At 39.9% G+C, this 21,486-nt stretch overlaps 1 protein-coding gene across 3 annotated transcripts in view; it reads right to left on the bottom strand.

The window, feature by feature from the left end:
• Positions 1-21,486, bottom strand: part of sdk2a (sidekick cell adhesion molecule 2a) — a 191,424-nt gene that overhangs the window by 81,356 nt on the left and 88,582 nt on the right. For all 3 annotated transcript variants that reach the window (XM_053514940.1, XM_053514941.1, XM_053514942.1), the window contains exons 2-3: positions 8,185-8,344; positions 4,974-5,080 (exon numbers count right to left, since the gene is read on the bottom strand). In XM_053514940.1, the coding sequence (XP_053370915.1) occupies positions 4,974-5,080; positions 8,185-8,344 (267 nt within the window). The remainder of the gene's footprint in view (positions 1-4,973; positions 5,081-8,184; positions 8,345-21,486) is intronic.

Genomic DNA, 21,486 nt, shown 5'->3' with positions numbered 1-21,486 from the left:
TTCATGTAATCCCTGCATAGTTAATTATAAATTGTCAAACAATGCTGAAAAGCATTAGTCCACATGCCAAAAAAAAACCTTGTCTTGGACACCTTTACACAAGGAAAAACTGGCAACCTCCAAGGCATGACCTGCATGGACAGTAATTTGAATGACTGGAATCTTTTAATTATTCAAATGTTTTTGGGAATACAACCCAAACTAAAAAGTGTCAAGTACCTTAAAGGTGTAAAAGAACAGTGGTTTACTGTATTTTACTTAATCGTGATATCTTAGTAAAGGTAGAAGGATTATTACCTCAGCTTAATCACTATTAAATACCTCCATGATTAGCAAGCTGATGAAGTTTGAGCAATAACTCAAAAGCAAAATGTTAGCTATAGTTAAAAAAGCAAATAATCAACCTGTACAGTAATACAAGTAAGTTAGTTTATTTTCAGTTATCTATTTTGTTATTACTTACTATGATGATTGCTCTTAGATTTTCAAATGTTTTAACTAGGTCCATCATATTGGCTCTGTTTTGCTCCTTGTTCCACATTACAACTTTCTGGATTCAACTGAATTGACTTGTCTTTACTGTGCCACAAACTCCTCTGTCAGCCATATTCGAATTATTAAATGAATACAGTCAGCTAGCAGGTTCAGTTTTATGGATTGTTGGATTGTTTTTTTTTTTTTTTTTAGGCTAAAAGTGATTAGAGCTGTAAGGTGCTGTACAGCCCTATTTCAGACAGGTTGCCCAGAAAAGAATAAGTAGAAGCTTAAAACAGCATAAAATGAACAAATTCAAATAAAAAACTGAGTACACATTTGTTATAAAAAAATTAAAAATAACTAATTTAGCTAATACATCTGTTGTCAAAACCATGTTTGCCATTTGTTACCATCTGAGAAAGTCAAAAGTAGGAAGAGCTGGGTACTGTAGCGGTGAACAAAATACAGATGGGAAGCAATGAACGAGGTGGGTGTAACAGCAATATTCAGCTAAATGATAAACAAATAAAATGACTCATGCTAAAATATGAACCAGGTAGAATTAACAGTAGGCAATGCAAAAATTAATACATCCAGAAGTACCTAAAACTACACACTAAAGATGGAGTAACTAAAATACGCAGGTCATGGAGGAATCCCATGACCGAAACATCCTACACTTAGTACTGTGTGACTTTACTATTCTACTTCTGTATCATTCAATTATTTATTTTCCCACTGGCTAGTGTCATCAAGAAGTTTTTTTTTTTTTTTTTTATTCTGGTTCCTCTTAAAGTTTCCTCCTCAGGTCGTCTCAGGAAATTTGCCCTGTCACTGTCGCCTCTGGCTTGCTCATTAAATCGATCTCTGGATTTGTCCAAAGTTCCTTTGTTACCATGTCTGTTGCTAAAAGCATTAAAGAAAAAGAAAAAACACACACATCTAAATTGAACCGATTTAAAAATACCCACACCAAAAGGTGGTTATTAAAATCCCTACCCCAAGAGGAAGTAACTAAAATATAAAATATGCATTCATTTTTATGCAGTGACCTGCTTACAGTGAGGGGGAACATATTTTTGGATGCAGATTCCAAGGCATATATCTACTTAAAATTTACATTTATAATGTCTTTTGACTGGACTTCAGTGAGGAAATGTTAAAAAAAAAAAAAACCCTGTTAAGGAGCTCCCTAAAGTTCTCAGTGACAACAAAACATAGATCTTAACAAAGATAACAAAGATCTTAACCTTCCCTGTCAGTATAAATGGTTCTATAATATTCAGGTGGGAACGCCATGAAACCACAGCTACAGTAATCATCCCCATTCACAGTGTGCTATTCAGACTAATGATGAGGAAGGTAAAATAGGAGCCACTGTGAGTCTCTCGAAAGGAGTCGCGGGGTGACCTGAAGGCAGCAGATACTACACTTAAACAGAGAACAATGAGCAATGAATGGCAATGACATCATCCTCGTTTCTTACATCCCATGCAAACCCTACTAAAAAAGAAGAATCAGAAATTTTGAAACAACATCCTCTCGTCAGACGAAATAAAAACAACTCCTCATGTTTGGGGAAAGAAGGGTTTGTTCATGTAATCCCAGCATACCTACTACCTTCTGTATAGAGAAGTACAGAGCATCACGAGGTGGGGGCTGCTTCTCTGCACACAGTACTGGGGGGATTACACAACTTTGAAGGTAACACAAATGAAGTGATGTACCAGGACATATTAGACGAGAATTGAATCTTATCTAATGAGAATCTGAACTGAATGCAATAGAGATGAATGTTTCCACAAGGCAACAAATATGCAGCCAAAATAACTCAGGAAGGCTTAGCGTGGCCAATCTCCTGATTCGAATCCAGTTGAATATTTATAGAGGGATTGAAACTGCAAGTCCATCGGAGATATCCTAGTAACCTTGGGGAATTGTCGAAAGAGGACTGGGCTAAAATTGAACCACAATGCTGCAACAAGATAATTGCTCCTTTCCATAAACATCTTGAAACTGTAATTGAAAACAACAGTGAAAAGTTGGTTTAAAATCTGGATTTTATAGTGTATTAAATAAATTAAAAAAGTATCTGAATAGCCCATTTCCTCATTTTAACCCTTGATTGAGTGGTTATGTTTGTGGATACTGTGTATATATATCAAAAGTTTAAGGTCACTTGTTTAGTGATTTATTTTCTACATTCTACAACAATACTGGGGATTTCAAAACTATAAAATAACACATATGGGATTAGGTAATTACGCAACAACAAGAAAAACAACAGTTAGTTGTTATTTTAAGACACAGAGGTCAGCCTTTCTGTAATAGTTCTTGCAAGAACAGTATTGTCAAGTGCATTTGCAAAATCCGTCAAGAACCATAATGAAACTGGCTCTCATGAAGACCATCCCAGGAGGGCGAGACCAAAACCTACCTCTGACGCAGACGAGAAGTTCATTTAGAGTTATCAGCCTGAAAAATGACCAATTAACAGCACCTCAGATTAGAGGCGTTATGAAGTCTTTACAGAGCATAAGTAGCAGAAACATCTCACCATTAACTGCTCAAAGGAGATTAATGCATTTTTTGGAATCTCACAGAAGCTACCAAATGAAGTTCTTTGCCCAATTTATCTTGAAGTTTTTTTAAAAAGTTCATTAAAACAAGCTTCGAAAAAAGTATTGCAATAATGAACTTCTGAGTTTTTCAGTGAATTCTCTGTAAATGGTTCACAGCATTTAACTGTATTTCCAATAAACAGTAACATGTTGTATCTTTTACAGAATGGCTGTAAATACACAGCAGTTTTCTGTTTACAGCCTCTTCATCCATTATATAGTAGCATACTGTAAAGACGCTGCATTTTGGGATTTCTATTATTTTTTTCATGTGCCTATAATTTTATAGGTTTTAGCTAATACGTACAGTATTAAATTATTTTCCAACATTGTGTTCAGGACTTAATGTGATGACGGAAACAGACGTGCGCTGCAGCCCAACTTGATTTGTCGGTGGGACTTTGATGAAGAAAACCCAGAAATAATTAATTTAGTTTTTTCAGATGCAATTTATTTATTCATGTATTTATTTATATTTTATTAAGACAGACCAGTGTTGTTTGATTTTGTGTGTAGTTTTGTGCCTTTGTAAGCTTCAGCTTCCGGCGTTAGTTTGCCTGTGACGAGGGAGAAACGGACAGCGCTGAGTAAGAAGACGGAGAAATCATTTTTCATCTGAATAATCTAATGTTTGTGTGTGTGACGAGGATAAATGGACTTCGGAGCGTGAGAAGGCAGATAAATAACTGTTTGTCTGAGTGTTGATATGGTAATCCAATCGTTTGAAAAACTTCTATTTCCAAGTTTCTACAGTACGTTGTTTCCAAGAACAATATGACCTTGGGAAGGTTGAACTTTTCACATTTTTGCATAATCCAGAACAAACCGCTCCTTCTGTTCTCAGTCTTTTACTGTACCAATTACTTTATTATTCCATTTTTATTTTATTTTATTATAGCTAAAGTTACCACATGTCATTTGTACAACCTGCTTTGGAAAATATTTAGTTAATTGTGTTTGTTGTTTCAGGCAGAATAATCTGAAGAAGATCCAGTGCTAACATAGTTTAGGGCAAAGACATGCATTTTTTTATTTTATTTCTGCTATTACGTCAGTTGTGTAATCATGCGTTTGAAAGTGTGTTACCATTTGTCTAGCATATGTTTATAAAAAAGCAATGTTTTAACATGTACAGTACAGTAGGTTGTTTTTTTTTATTTCCTTTTATGAATACAGTTAACAAAAGTATGATATTTCTATTAGTATGGTGAAAAATGAATCTAGAAGTTCAGTATAAAAAGCAGTAATTACAGGAATTACTGTAGATAGAATGAACAGCCATAACATTACAACAAAAAACATTATAGGGTTCTGTGGGCTGTGGTGTGGGGCCTACATGGATTGGATGGATTCATTTATCAGGTGCATTCCATGGGTGCTTGATGAGATGGGAATCTGGGGAGTTTGGCTGCCGAGTTTGCGGTCTTGGGACCTTGGCCTGTCGGGCACTGGTTGATCTGGTGCGTTTCTATTATAGCCAGCATTGACCTTTTTTGCTTCTTCTGTGGTATCAGACTAGACAAGGTAAGCCTTTACTCCCCACAAGAATATATATTTGCCCTGGGTGCCCATGATCCTGTCATCAGTTTACCGGTACTGTATGTAACTGATAACCGACATTTATGTGTTAATGTTATGTGGTTTTAAAGTTATGGCTGATGGCAGTGTACTTTTCTGGCAAATATGCTTGCCAGATAATTACAGTAAAAATTTAGATTTTTTTTTTCCCCACAAATACGAACTATTATAAACTAGATTTTCATTAGGCAAATTTGATTATTTTCTCTATTCATACTTTAAAATGACATTGAGCCTACAAGCCCAACGCTACCCCTAATTTAATACTTTCTGCTGTCGTACTCTATTTGGACTTACAGGCGACCTGGACTTGAGTGCTCCTCTGCATGAGAGCGCCGACCCGGTTTCTCACGATGCACCTGTAAAAGCCAGCGTGGGAGCGGTGTAGTGACGGGATGAGATACCTGGAAAACAGGAGATTCTTGTAAGTCATAAAAGACACAAACACACACACACACACACACACACACACACACACACACACACACACACACACACACAGTTCCTGCTGTAAATACATTACAAAAGAAGTAATTCCAAAGGGCTAGACAGTCCTTGGTTATAAATAACTAGAGCTGTTCTTAAGTGAACTAGTGTTCACTTGTGTAGCACTCAGGCTTGGTCCAGATTTAACTCGCATACGTAAGCGCACTTACCCATAATGGAAATCTTTCCTAGGCACTACCTAATGCTATCATGAGAGCATAGAGTTTGAGAGGTCATTATGCCTAAAAGTAGGTGAGAACAAAAGAGCATGTCTAAGTGTGTGTGTGTTTGTGTGTGTGAGTGTCTGTGTTTGTATGTTGATCAATGGGACTTGGAAATGACGTATAAGAGGTGCTCCAGTGAACCATATGGGAGCAGTGTGAGGTGTGTGAATTCCTCTAAATCACCCCAGGGAACCAGTCTGAACGCTGCCGGTTATGGAGTTCTAGCATTTGATGTGTACACATGGCCGGTGCCACTTTTGTTCTGTGAATCCTAATTCACTTAGCTGCTTACAATGAGCTCCTTATCTGCTGCTTCAGCTCTCTCCATGGTGCCGTTCACAGATTCCTGATACTGTAGTCGAGTGGATACAGGTTCTCGGTTTAATCAGAAGTGCGGATGAAAAAGAGACCGGAGCATGATCGACAGCAGAGAATGCGTGCACACACACATACACACGTAGCACGCACACACATACACACAAACACTCGCTCAGAGGTCTATGGTTGACTGCCTGCAAAGAAGTACGCAGGTAGGGAGCCACTTGGGATCTTACACGGAGACTCCTTGGAATCTTAAAAGGCTTTTACAAAAGAATGGACTGCATTTCTTTCAAGATAAGGGTTATGCTCAGGGCTAGGCTAGGGCTCAGCCTCTGCACTGCTTGGGGTGAAATTGCTTTTTTTACATCACATACTGTAACTCTAATCCAACTTCAACCACAAATGACAAATTATTATAATTTTTTTTTATGAACTAAAAAAATACACAGGCTGGCAAAAAAAAAAAAAAAAAAAGAAGTCACTATGTCAGAGGAGTCAAATTAAGAAAGCAACTAAGAAAATTAGAACTTACTGGAACTGAGTTAAGAACTCATCTAACTAAATCTGTAAGGTCTGTGCTGAACCGTCAACTTTGTGGAAGAAATGTGGTCGAAAAAAATTATGACTTAAACACTTGGTTAAGTTGCATAGTTAAAAAAGAAACAACAACATTAAAAACCAGAGCTTTGTTTAGTAGTGGAAGTAGGAGCATTTCTATCCACACACAATGTGATGAGAACTCGGGGACTAAACAGCTATGTGAATAAGAAACCACTTGTTAGTGATACCAATCAGGCTTCAGTTTTTGCGAGGGAGCAGTGGCAGCTGGTGCAAATTATTATTTTTTGGGTGCAAACAAAATTTAATTTTTAATAATCACCTGTAAATAGCCATAAGAAGTGCAGGAAAAGCACTGAGTGTAAGCTCACTTGATTGCTTCTTAATTAGAAGATCAGGTCGATCTGATCCGAGCTCTTTTTTTTAATCTTTCTTCATTCGATCGCCTTGGGGTATTTTAGCAAAGACAGAATTTTCTCTCATATTTATCTGGCTACCACGTCAATCACTATTAAATACATTAACTAACAATTTGCTGACCGTTAATAAGACTAGTTGAGAATGGAGCCCAAATATTTAAAACCAATATTGATTCGCTAAGAATAAAAGTGGGAGGGTTCGTGGCGCACACTGCTGCGCCCCAAGGATGATTTGACATCTGACTCAGCCTTAAATCACATGCTTTTCAAAAATGTACGTGCCTACATAGACACTTGTTTGTCCGGCGCCCGGCGTACACAAACTCAAATGAACGTAATACATTTTAGATATTTTTTTTTACTGTAAATAAATGGTTTTAAGAAATACAGTGGAATATTGTGACTAAATGACTTTATTTCATTATTAAAATAAATAATTATTCTGTTAAATAATTACATGTTAAAGTAGCATTCTTCTCTGCAGACAGTGTTATAATCTGGCATTGATTTAGTTGATCAATTTTAGGCTCAGCGGCAATAAAATGAAGTCAGCTGAGAACCTGAATGAACTGAATAACCAAATTATCACATCAATTGAATTTTGCGAAAGTGTACTTCTGGGAGCATGAAGAATAATTTTCACACATAAACTGACCATTGCATTACTGTATGTGTTGTAGTCAAAGCTAACGGTGATTGAATGGAATCTTAAAGTGTATGACGTTTTTTTTTTTTTTTGTCTTGTCCAGGCAGTGTAGGTCTGAAAGTGTTAATACAATTTCTTATTTGTCTTGCATGAATAAGAGCTTAACTGCTCAGGATATTTCTCTTTAGCCCTAATAGGAGAAAAAGACCACCCTTACTTGGAATTATCAAGAAGGTTTTCTCTGCCATTTAGACCCACTTGACTAAGTCCATTAGTAAAGGCTGAACTGAGTTAGAAAGGTCGACAGTCAGCGCAAACTCTGTGTTACTCAATAAAGCAAAGGAGGAAGGCAATGCACCTATCAAGCAGAAGAAAAAGCAATTCGCTTCGCCTTTACAATAATAAATATTACATGGCTCTTGGAGGCTGTGGAGCATAATGCATTCCACTGACTACAATGCTTTGATGGATATAATTCTATATTCTTGACACATGCCGGACGCTGCGTTTATAAAGAATGCATCAGGAAAAAGAAACAAACAGGGGACGGTGGAGAAGGGGATGGACCGAATCTTTCCGGTTTGTTCCCTGTGACCAAGCAGGAAATGACATGCACTAATGTGCGCCAGGAATGAATCGATATAAGAGAGTCATTTCGCGCCTGCATGGGGAATGAGGTGCCATATCTCAAGAGGCTTATGATCCTCCGCCATTTCTGAATAAATGCATAAAAATGAGCGGGGCTCTGAATAGATATCTGATTTGAATGAGCAATTTGTTAAAAGGTAAACTGAGATTAATGGGTCTATTTGTTTCAGTAATTATGTGGTAGGAATGACAAACCCAGGGCTCACCTGTACTCCAGTGTAAAGCGCGTCAGCTCCGTGCCATTGTACAGCCATTTGAACTCTAGTGGCCAGCTGCCCTCTGCCATGCAGGTCAGAACCAAACGGTTGCCCTCGAGGTGGACCTGGGTTGCCACGGGTTCCATTTTGAAGTAGGGTGGAACGTCATCTGTGTGAAAAAAGACACATTGTTGTTTGGAATACCACATGGGCAGACAGACAGACAAAGAGAGCGCTCGATCGATAGATGACTTTACAAATCACAGAGGCAATTTCACACATTACAGCAGCAGGAGGAAAAGAAATAGTGTTTGCAATAATTAATAGTCAAACGCGATAACATACTTTATTTTTACTGCTTGCTGAATATGTGTAAGTATAACTCTATGCACCAGAACCGAGTAAATCTGTCAGTGCAAGCAGTAACAGCAGATATGCATTAAAGGTGATACGATCAGCCGAGCGTCAACAATAAATAAATGTATAGTATAATTATATAGCGAGATATCAGCAGTGCAGTAAACTGAATGCCACCAAGCACATAAATGCAAACAGATGTCTGATGAGTTTATTTAAAGAATAGGCTTTTATGAACAATAATGTCCTGGCGCAGTGATGAACTGCTGTACAGTCTGTTCACTACGAGTGGGAAAAAAGACCTCCTGTACTGTACTGTACCATTCCGTGCTGAACGAGCCTGCTCTCGCCTGTATGACCAATAAATCATAGAGGTCATAAATCATGATACAATGTCCCAGATAGACACAATTCTATCCACGACTACAACAAAACCAGGGAGCAGAGGTCACCCAGGTCAACATGTTGTCATTAGTCTGGTTATGGGCTTCTACCTTCGACCACCTTGGTCTTGGTCTTAGCCACATTGAAGAGTAAATGGTTCAAAGCTATACAGTTACAACTAAACGTTACATCCGCTAGCACAGTGGTTCCCAACCTGGTCCTGGAGCACTGCGCTAGGAAAAAGATTAAAAGGTCAAATGCTTTACGTAAAATCTCTACTTCACTCAATTATTCACCATTTACTCTATAGGGTGCTCTACAGTATGTATGCTCAATGCATAGGGAATCAATTTTGAAACCACAGAGTACAGTAACACAGAGTAATTAATACAAAGTAGAGACCATCATAAAATGCATTTAGGTAAACAAACTAAATGTCATAATATTGCACTAACAAGCATATGTGGCCCGTATTGTTAGGGGGAAAAAAAAATGGCCTCCGAGTGGCGCAGTGGTAAAGTGCTTGTCCTATCATCTGGAGATCGCGAGTTCGATTCCCAGGTGATGCTGTAACCTCTTGCAGCCGGAGGTCTAGAGAGAGCTGATTGGCCGAGTTTTTTTAGAGGGGAGGGATGAGAGGTACTTAGTGCTCCCACAGACAATCGGGGTGTCTGTGAGCTCGCGCACGCGGAAGGAGCCGATAGCGCTGTACGCCGCCCCCAACGGTGCGTGAGTAAGCAGTTCGAAAACATGCGGCCTGCTGGCGTCACGAGGTTCGAAGAACACGGGGTAGTCTTCGGCCCTCCCGACTAAGTGGAAGTAGTAGCCTTAATGTGGTAGCCCCCTAGTGACGAGGAGGAATTGGACACTACTAAATTAGGGAGAAAATCTGGAAAAAAAAGGTCAGTCGACCTTATCAAGGTGCCAATAATTCTGGTGTTGACTGTGTCTATGAAATAAGAATATTCTGAGGAGTTACGAGGTAAAAGGCATCACTGTTCATTGTTGTTCTTAGTGAAGAAGTACTGAATGTACAATTAAAATATAGTAGTTTTATATATAGTTAATAATAATAATAGTGATAATAATAATAATAATAATAATAATAGTAATAATAATAATAATGTGTACTATTCAAGGAAAATAAATTTTGGTCTTATTTGTTAAGAGCAAAGGACAAAACATATTTATTAAATGTATTCAAAGAATTACATTTATATCTAGACAATTTGCTTTTTTTTTCATGTGCATATGCAATGATCACAAGAAAATTGCTTGCATCTTTCCCTTTAAATGTGATTAAAAACAAAAATCTCAACTTTAAACCCATTATTTGCGTTATAACTGCCCTCTATCTCTTTCAAATCCTCTGAACAGCTTTTGAATGGTCTCGGTTGTAATATTCAGCCTCTAACCCACCCGCCCACGTGTTTTCCAACAGTTCTACCACTGTCAAATTGCTTGGCCAATATTTGCCCATTTTTGTTTCATTTATTTATTTATTTATTGACATATTGTTATAACTTAAGCAGATCATACACTGTTTTCTTTAAATCTGAAATAAAGCTGGTCGTAAAACTACTTTCCATTTTGACTGATGCTTTGGATTGTTGCACATAGACATCGCACTTTCAACTTCCTGCTTTAAATTAAGGATAAATCAAGTTAGGAACAAGGGTATCAAGAATTATCTCATATTTATCTCTTAATTCTCTTATACTTTTCGTGATAATGTTTCAATACTGGCACTTGAGAATCCCAGAAAACTGTAAGCATCGATTTTCCAGCTGATGGTTGACTTTTAAGCTTTTTCTTAGTCAGCGATTGAAGATGTTTCTGTTCCATACTCAGCCGTTTATTCAAAGGCTTGTAGTGATGAATCCATGTCTCTCACCAGTAATAATTCTTTCTAAGAAACTGTCCAATTTCAGATTTCCAAACACTTCTGTTTATGCTCTTCTGTGAGTGGTACCAGACCATGAAATATTTTTTTTTAAATTCTGCTCTTCTTTTGTGCAAATCAGAAGTTGGACATCCATTTTTTCCCTTGCGCTGCACTTCCAAATGGACTGATCTAACACGTTCACACCTGCACAGCAATGACTGGGGAGACAGTGGCATTGCACAGAACAAGCCAATAGAAGTATTAATATAATCAGAGTGCAGATCATTTTTGACTCTATTTTAATACCGTGATGCACACAATTATACAATTGATGCATGATACAATCCATGCATCTGTAGTTTGCTCAAGACACCAACGAGGGCCTTCTGGCTTTGAATCTAATTTCGAGCCTTAACTGCTAATCCACTTCTTGTTTATTTATGAAATGCTTGGTAACACAGGTCCAGTACGCAGATTCAAGCCAGTCCTAGACAACAAACCAGCCATTGAGTGAAGAATCACTTCTGCTGGTGCAATTAGGCTTAAAGGGTGTTTGGGAATGCAGCCTGTTGTGTATCTCGAAGAGAAGTGCTACTCAGCCGGTGTGCGAACATATACTAGACAGAAGATTGAGTATGACTCCCAGCGCTGCACTGGCATAACTGAGCGAAGACGTTCAAGAGTGCTCCAAGATGGAGCAGTTTGCCTGGTGAAGGTGACAGAATGAGCTATGATCTCCTTGTGCCTCCATTCATCTTACGATTTTTCTAATACAGGTGGATTATCTAGACTCGGGGGCACACTTTACAGGCAGAAGACTCAAACCCAGGAGACAAAGTGCTTTCATTAACCATGCTTGAGAGGCACATGACCTGACGTATCGACCACATTGACTTGTTCTACGTAGATGATGTAAGAGTTGATGGTCACAGTGTTTGGTGAAATCTAATTACAGGTCATATTAATTGTGCCACTGAGCTGGCACTCTGAATTCTGCAATTCTGAGTGATTGGCGGAGCTGCTACAGTACTTCCGGGAATCAAAGAGTGCTGATATTCTTTTGCCCTGTGGGAGCTGGTGAGGGATATACGGCCTTCGATTCGAAGGAGAAGACAATGAGTTGATAGAGGGGGGAGTGTATTACAAAAGTACTACAAAACACACACACACACACACACGGTACTTTAGATTATATCTGTTGAGTTCAGACACATAAATGTAACATTACACCTGCATAGAAACTTTTATTACTTACTCTCTTGCGAGCACACACGCATACACATACTGCACATTGTACATTAAATATAGATTTTCTTTTCTGACACAGAAAATATAGGAGACGAAAACAACAACAATAACAATACCAGCACGCTCACATACACGCCTCAATTAGGAAAAAATTATCCTCCTCATCCTCCAAATTTGATACCGGCAGACCATCAGCAGCCTAATCAAACGATTTAATGTCCCCTGCCGCTCCTCCAATCATTAATACTGGCTAACAACCTTCATAAATGACAACTCCCCTGATCCTTTCCTACCTCCCCGAAGCACAATTCCCTCCAGCCTTCAACAATAGCCTCATTTCCTCCTCTGGGTAAATGTTCCCTTGCCAGCATACAGGTCCATCCACTTAGCCATCCAGCTTTATAAATACAGCACCATTAGGGACCTCCACATGCAAAAACCAAACCCCAGCACTGATTGCCTAAAAGCAGCAGATAACAAAATAGACAATTGCGTGCCAGTGCCATTGGAGGCTTCACGCCGCATATACCCGCCGATACAAAAAGGCGTGCCGATCGCTCTTCTATAACAATGCACCTGCGTTTGAAAAGAGATGAGCAGCCCCATCAGAAAAAAAAAAGGGTTGAGGTTCGCTGTAATTGCTCCCTCAGCGCAGAGCGAGGGTTGGTTCGTGGGTGGAATGGTAGAGAGGAAACAGGTAGAAGTTCCACTGCTAAAGCTGGCTAATAATGCCTGTTTTCCCGCAGATGTGAAGGAATTAATTTCTTTTAGAAATACGTGCGCTGGAACAATTTGACTATTTGAAACTTTTGATGTAAAGTTGGAGTAATTGCTTTAACCTTCTCTGCTGCTTCACGCCAGAAACGATAAGCAGCGTTACAGAGCGGCAGACGAATGCAATTTACACACAGGGGCGTACAATCCTACTCTGAGTTTGTTTCGCAATAAGACTGAGAGTATGTGTGAGAGTGAATACTGGTGGGCTAGACTGAGCAGCTCGATGTAAGCCCTTGATCTGCAGGAGCTATGTCAGAAACTCGAGTACTTCATTTCATTCACAGTGGCCTCCTATCTTTCTTTGGTCTGGAAAATCTTGAACGCAGCCTTCCAAACTTGCCATTTCTCATTAGAGATCATATGCTGTAGAGGTGGCAGGTACTCTTGTGCTACAGATATTCAGCAGGGGGTCGGCAGGGACACGCTTCCCTTTTTTTTTTGTGCCGGCCTACGCGGGTCGGCAGCCAAGTGCGACTTGTGGAGGTAATTTTTGCACGCAGCTTGTGTGAGCGTGAGCAGAGGCGGAGGTGCCAGAGAACACAGGTCCAGATGGAAAGCCTGAGGGAGGTTTCTCAGTAGCAGAGGAGCTTGCTGTGGGGAAACCGTGTTAGCGACTAGCCGCCGGACGGCAAGTGACGGCCACCCCTCTGGAGCGTCCTTGGGCTCGGCGTGGTTGCCAGAACCACAACAAAAACAGCAGCTGCTTTTAACCTGATGGCTGAAGTCAAATTGGGTGGTACTGTTCCACTCTTGCCTCACCTGCTGCGCACACAGAATTTTAATAGCGGCCAGACAAAGGCAATGGGCAGCAGGCAGGATCCATAAAACATGCCCCATTATTCTTTTGCAGGGCACCATGCTGGCATGCAATCATACAGAGAGGGCTTGTATTCAGCGCTTGCTATTTCCCCCTTTATTTTTCAATGGGAGAAAGTGCACACATCATGCTATATTTAATCCTGTCTGGCACATGCGTGGAAGTGTGGCTAAGCCAAACAGGGCCACACGATCATGATGTTGCATCCAACATGTTTACATCCATGATGGGAAGAAACAAGCAAGTGGGTTGTCTAAAAAAACGCACACCCCTCGAACATTTCCCGAAGCCAACGCGTGCACAATAACAACCTGCAGCCTGAGCAGAGCATGTGCCTTTGCCCTTTTACGGCTGCTGTATGGCTGCTTTTAGGTGAGTTGTAAGGGCTGGCAGAGGGACAATCTCACTCTCCCTTCGTCAGTTGCGTTGAAGGTCAGCGTGCTCTGTAACTCTGTCAGCAAGCCTCGTCACCGTGACAACCAGCACCCTGTCGATTTATACTTCATCAGCTTCCCTGAGTGGGAGAACTGCCCTCCGCCCTGGCAGCAAGGTGAAGAAGCCCATTATTGCTCAAACCAAACACATAGAAGCCTACATCTGCAAAATCAGAGGGAAAAAAAATGACATGGCCATGCAGTGCATTACAAACTCCCTGGATTCATCTTTTCATGTATTGATATTGCATAATAGCCAGCGTATCTATATAGCACCCATACAAGATCAAGTCCATAACAGATGCTGCTTGCTCGATATGCCTTTATGGCCTAGGCGTAAAACACCTAAGCGGGATGACTGGAAAATGCCACGGAGGCGTTGTGAAGCACAAAGCGATGCAAATGGAGAGGGCTCTTAACTGCAACGCTTTGTTATTTATAAAACAAGATGGAGGGCACAATAAGAAAGTTGCGCGACTTAGTTTAATTCTGGTTACGATTCAATCTGCATGACGATATGCAGAGCTGAATTTCATTACCTCGCCGGGTAAGACTGGGCGCGTCTGCGTGTGTGCGGACTATGAATAGGTCGCCGAGGGTTAATGGATGTGTAATTGATGAGATTAACTGAGGTGTAATGCAGCATGGCATTGCGACTTTGATCTACGGAGCTGCGGGGAGCCCTGTGACGTTGCTCAAACGCAATTAGAGGCAGCATTGAGCTATCAAACCAAGATCTAATTAGGAGTGAAGACAGTGCAGTGAAGGGGGGCAGTCAATAGCCAGTAGATTGAATTATCAAAGCCTGCGAGCTGCATCACCACAATGCCTGTACATACCCCTTCTTTTCTTTTCTTTCTTTTGTTCTTTCGCTTTTTCTTCACGTGTTTTAATACCAGTATGTCCTAGACAATTTTCTTCCTTCTTAAATCATCTTTCTCCCGCTGTTCTTTGCTAATCTCTCTCACTTTCTACTTTTTAAACTCCCTCTCTCTGACTCAGAGGAATCTGTGTGTCTTGGGATGTGTATCTTGGACTTAATTAGGCACCACAGTGCTTGGCACAACATATACTCATGTGTTGCCACGAGTACCAGCTACCGATTAATGAGACGCTGTGCACCTACACAGCCCTTACACAACTATTTCTTGCTCCCCCAACTACCCCCCTCCCCCCTCTGGGCAATGCCCTTCAATGACAGGTAATCACAGCCCCTTGTCTAAACCCCCCACCGCGCACACCTCCTTCAGCAAAGTCTGATACCCTTGATCGACTTGTGCACCAAAGTTTCATTGTTGGACAACACAGCTTTAATCCTGTAATTACATGCTTCTTAACATGGAAAATTACATCTCGAAACATCTGCTCAGTCGAATTCAGCCAGAAATAAGAGGAAATCATAACAAGTGAAAGCAAGGATCACGTTTAAGGTACTGCTAGTATGCGTACATTTTTTTAGGGGGAAGAAAAGGCCGAAGGAATTTTGAAAGAGGAGCAAAAGAAAGGAGAATCCACTGCCAAAAAAGACGACAGAAAGATGAGAGTGCGTTCTCTTAGCGTACAGAGAAAGGAGTGAATTTAGAAAGTAGGGCAAACGGTAACGGAGGAAGATAACAAACAAGGACGGTGAAATGGGAATTCCATACGTTCCACCATCTGCTGAGATTATTTGGACTCGCTTCGATAATTAGGTCCTAATTACCTAACGGCGTGGACGCGATGCATTCCTTCAGCACGTCGTGATTTCGCGAGTTTTGATTATGACCAGACACCTGCACTTGTGGTGTGCCCCGCCATCCATAAGCCTTAACTCTTGCCAGGGTTTAAATGAACCCAAAACAAACAGGTCGTGCAATTAGGACTCATTGCACCTCTGTTATTTAGAGACTCCTTACCATGAATTTAGTTGCATCCCGGCTACAGAAGAGCCCAGAATAATGAATTAGAGGTACCATCTGTTTGATCTGTCATTTAAACTGCATCCCAGAAACGTTGAGTGGTGGGTAACAAGACGCCAGATATCTCATCCGCCCCCCCCGCCTTCCCTCCTAATACGCCACTTCCACATGAACCCCCCGCCCACCTCCCCCCCTGCACTGGGAAGATTGAGCACGTGTTAATGGTTCAGTGCTGTGCTGTTTCCGGAGGCTGGCGTGCTAATATATGGGTGTGGAAAGGCTGCAAATTGTGATTCTTATCAGTGTGTAGAGAGCGAGAGAAAGAATTCTAGGTGGTGTTTTTCTGAGTGGCAAGGCTGAATGTATGTGCTAATGGATGTGTGGCTTTGACAGAAAAAAAAAAAAAAAAAGAATTACTATCCACCTTCATTACATTTACACCAGCCGGTATACCAGCGCAGGAAGGAGTTTGCCAGGACACTGCTTTATTTATGTGTTACAAGGCTGAGAGACATGTCTCACATAAAGAACATCGCTTACACACATCTCAGCTGTTGCTTTACTGCTTCTGGTCGCTCGTGGGTATGAGAGTAATATTTCAAAAGAATCAATCTTTCTGTCATGTGTCAAGCATTCACTGTTGCAATTCACACTTTCACACTTTTATCTACAGTATGATAGTTTTCACTCACTTGCAGCTTTCTCTTAAACTTTCTCCACACACAATGGGACACTGCCTGGACACTGTAGTGTGACATAAATCTACTGTCTGAATGACACCTCCTATCAATCATGTGTTTCCTTTTGTGAGACACTTTCTCGATTATTGCTCCCATATATTTTTATAGTATATTAATAATCTTTTAGCATCCTTTCTTATGTAGTGTACGAACCTTTGCTTGCTTTTATATTCTGCACTTGAAATAAATACTGGACCAAAAACCTCACTGTAGAAATACTTTCAGCTAAAAATATGTACTGTAAGAACATAGCCATGAGCGAGAGAACCATTTACCCAGCTAACACAGCTTTATGTTCAAACATGCACACAGAATCTAAAAATATTATAAATATTGAATATTTAAAGGTTTCTGTTCTGTAATACTGAGACAAATTGGCTGCCATAATAAGTCATTAAATGCTAAGCCAAGTCCTGATCTTGTAAGTGTGAATGTTAATATTTTTTTTCTTAGCATTGCCGACCACCGTTTATATGATTGTTTGTTCATAGATTATCTAAAGTTTACATCCTTGTGCCATCTTAGAGCTACTGATGTTCATGTGCAGTAGACACGGGTCAGCATTGGCACCCTGAGCAGTCTGTGGCTACACGACACCTTTTTGTCAGAACAAGCATTAACTTTTCCAGCAATCTAAACTACAGTACAGTTTGAGCTTTTCTATTGGATCAGACCACACAGGCCAGCCTTCACTCTCAATGTGCATCAGTAAGCCTTGGCCAGCCATCGGCAGTTCACCAGTTTTCCTCCCTTGGACTACTTCCTGACCACTGCACTCCCAGAATATTCTGTTTTGGATTTGCTCTGACCCAGTCGTCTAGCCATCGCAATTTGGTACTTGTCAAGGTTGCAAATACTTGAGCTTGACCATTTTTTTTTTTTAGCTTCCAAACACATCAACTCCAGGGACAAAATGTTCACTTGCTGCCTAAGACAACCTTTTTTACATGTGCCATTGTAACGAGATAATCAATGTTATTAAATTCACCTCTCAGTAGTCATGACATAATAAATGATCGGTGTATGTCTTTTAATGATCAGGTCTTTTAACGTCTGTAACACCAATCTGCGGATGTTCTATGAAACCGTTGTGGCGAGTGTAATTTTTTACGCTGTGGTCTGTTGGGGTGGTAACATTAAGGTGTCTGATAAGAACAAACTGGACAAGTCAATTAAAAAGGCCGGATCTGTGCTAGGCATGGAGCTTGACTCTGTGGATGTAGTAGCGAAGAGGAGGATTCTATCCAAAGTACAATCCATTTTGAACAATCCTTCTCACCCGCTATACAGAGGAGCAGTTTCAGCCAGAGACTGATTACTATCAAGTGTTCCACAGAGCGCCACAGGAGATCCTTTCTCCCAACGGCCATAAAAATTTACAACTCTTCTCTGTAACTCATACACACATGTATGTGGATTTTTCACTAACTGTTACACAAGGACATTATCACTTATCATATTGATAATATGATTACTGCAATACTACTTCCCAATAAAATATGTAATATGTAATATTACATATAATAATACAATAAGCACAATATATGAATTATATACTGAAGACACAAACCAGGTATTATTTGCTTTCAATGCAGTTGCAATCGACTGAAATCTTGTTTTTAATAAATTATTTAAATTGAATATATGTCATTTCAGATTTATGTTGGTAAATCCCCACCGATGTACATGAAGAATATGGCGTTTACAAGACAAAAGACAGCAACAAGTGTGAATGTGCGTCTCTTCGTTCCCAGCTGTGACTTTGCATAGTGTTAATGTGTCGCTATAAAACACACTCTTAATTACTCATGCCCTCTCATAAATTCATTATTACTATACCCAACAGCTGACTTATTTATTTACAAATAAATAAAACACGCTTGTACATTTTTAGTATTATTATTTTAGTAAAGTATATGAAAGTGACAGAGCCAGATGACATCCTTGATATACTATAATGATGAAAACATGAAGACAATGCGGTAACTTCTAGTGGCTTGGTGTCTTTGATGCATGAAAGGTCTGCTCATTAAGGCATGATTAATGTCTGGTACTCTGACACTGACACTGCCGATGACTGAAGCAGTCACTGCTCCCCCTGGCAGACATATACGGCATTGCAACCTGGGTTCCTAGCACGGGGCATATAGACGTTCAAAGGACTGGCCGGCCGTTTAACAGAGCTACTGTACCTCTGTGTGTGTACACTACCAGTCAAAAGTTTGGACTCCCCTTTAAATTCCATGGTTTGTTATTTATTTCTACATTGTAATAAAAAATGCTGAAGGCATCCAAAAATGCAATAATCTCCTTTGAACAGATGATAGTGAGATGTGTCTGCTACTTTTGCTCTGTAAAGCCTTCATAACGCCTTTAGTCTGAGGTGCTGTTAATTTTAAACTCTTAATGAAGCAGAGGTAAGTTTTGGTCTTGCTTTCCTGAGAAGGTCTTCATGAGAGCCAATTTCATCATGGTGCTTGAGGGGTTTTACAAATGCATTTGACAATACGGTCCTTGCAAGAACTATTCCAGAACAGCTGACTAGTGTGCCATAAAAGAACAACTGACTGTTGTTGTTGCTGTTACTTAATTACATAATGTAATATCTATCTATCTATCTATCTATCTATCTATCTATCTATCTATCTATCTATCTATCTATCTATCTTTATAAAACATGATGTAATATATACCTAAAAACTCTAATTAGATGCTTGTACAAGACAAGATACCCGACATTCCCATCTGATTGCCATCACTGTTTTACCCTGGGTGATGTAAATTATCTTGTTGTTACTCCAAGTCTTTACTCAACTTGATTGTGCTAACAATCCGGACAGGCATCTGGAGCTGCCAAAGAGTGATACATGCGACTAGAGAATTTAACTTGCAGACTGCTTGTAGTTCATGTAATGTAATTCATCTACAGATGTGACCTGACAAATAGCTCCTGTGCAATCATGGTCGGTAGTAAACAGTGGCCATGCGTCATCATGCTATTTAGTTTATTTAAAATAGTTAAGAGTGACTTAACTAATTAGCGAGCTAACGAACATTAATTCCATCCATCCAATGGCAGAGTGATAAGGAATCCATTCGGGTTGTCTAAAGAGATAAAATGCATGTAAAATCTTTTTTTTTTCATTGCAAGTGAATCCAAGAGCAGACTGAAAATATGTGCACATAAATATCAACCTACCCTGTGTTTACTTTCTTTCCTGCCACAGACGGAAAAGAAAAGACTGCATCAATCAAAGCTGAGCTTTGGAATGGGAAGAGATACGGGACAAGATGAGGAGACTTAGAATAAGAAATAGTAAAGTTGAAGAAGATGAAAGAGGAAGAGCAGGTACTGCCCACTCTACCCAGGATGGGATTAGCATTATATCCCTTTGCTGTTCAACACAAACAAAATTTCAGCTTCAGTTTTTTGATTTCTGAAAACCTGTGTACCACATACAGTGCATATCTTTGATGGATTATCAGTCAGGCCAGAGTGAATACTCACCGAGAATTAAGAGCAAAGAAAGACCAAACAAAACTTGTCCATTCTTAACATAAACTTTTTTTTTTTTTTTTTACATTTCTGTTTTTATGTAGCCCAACAACAGTGTGCTAGTGCTTAACATTGTTACCTTACAGCCCCAGGGCTCCAAGTTCAGCCCTAAGCTCAGGTCTGTATAATGTTTCACATGTTCTTCATGTGCATTGTTGTCAATGGGTTCTTCATTCTGGGTTTTTTGAGATTTTTATTCCATGACCAGGTGCATGCCTAAAGGTTGACTGGTGACACAAAATCTTCCACACATGTATAAGTATGTTAATGGTGTCTTGCAGCTGATCCAGCACCCCATCCATGTTTTATTACTGCGCTATCCCCAGAATCCCCAGACATGCTCCAGATTCCCTGCAACCCCAACCAGTAAAAAGTAGTTAATGAACATAAACAGATGTACTGTAGCCAGTCAAGCTAAGATTAAATAACCAAGAATCATTTTCTTATTAAGAAGAAAATTGGGTTCAACACCACATTTAAATGGAGCACTAAATATCATAATCAAAATGGACGAAATGAATGCATAAGCAATAAAAGTTCTGGTAGGGGGTCAGTACAGAAGGGAGAACATCACTGATGTCAACACCCATGGTCATGGTCCAGAGCAGCAGTTAGATAATTACTAGAGCACAACACAATCCTTTTGATCTTCCTGCCAAAACAGTAATCAAACAAAAACATTTTGTTCTTTTTTTTTTTTTTGCCACATGACACCAGACTGGCTCGTTAAAGACAAAAAAAAAAAAAAAAATCTAATGAAAAAACAAACAAGAGCCCCGATCAATCTTGCCACAGCACATGGAACAGTCAGTAAACTCTACATCGGCAAGAAAAAAAAAAAAACTGTGATCACCCCAGTTACAGATGAAGTGTATATGGGAACACAACAAGCTGGCCATGAAACAATCTTAGAGTCTGATTGAGGTACTGGTTGGATGGTGCGTCCAAAAGAAGAAGAAGAAAGAGAAAAAAATCACTTGGAGACGAAACAATCAGCTACATAAATGGCAGTATCCTGTCCAGTTCTGTGCTCGGTTCGGGCTGGCAAATTACAGTGTGTCCCACCACTTCATTTCATGCACACACTTCCAGCAGACCTTTTGACCACCATTTTCTCCCATCATTCTTCCTTACAGAGTTGCTGGTGCAGAGAGATGGTGTAATTATCGGTGCCTTGGGACTCCCTTCCACTCCCAAAGCACTTGTTGGCTCCGG

This window comes from Clarias gariepinus, chromosome 16 (assembly GCF_024256425.1).
Source record: "Clarias gariepinus isolate MV-2021 ecotype Netherlands chromosome 16, CGAR_prim_01v2, whole genome shotgun sequence".
Taxonomy (NCBI): domain Eukaryota; kingdom Metazoa; phylum Chordata; class Actinopteri; order Siluriformes; family Clariidae; genus Clarias; species Clarias gariepinus.
The sequence above is the reverse complement of the archived record's forward strand: the minus strand, read 5'-3'. Positions and strand labels throughout refer to the sequence as shown.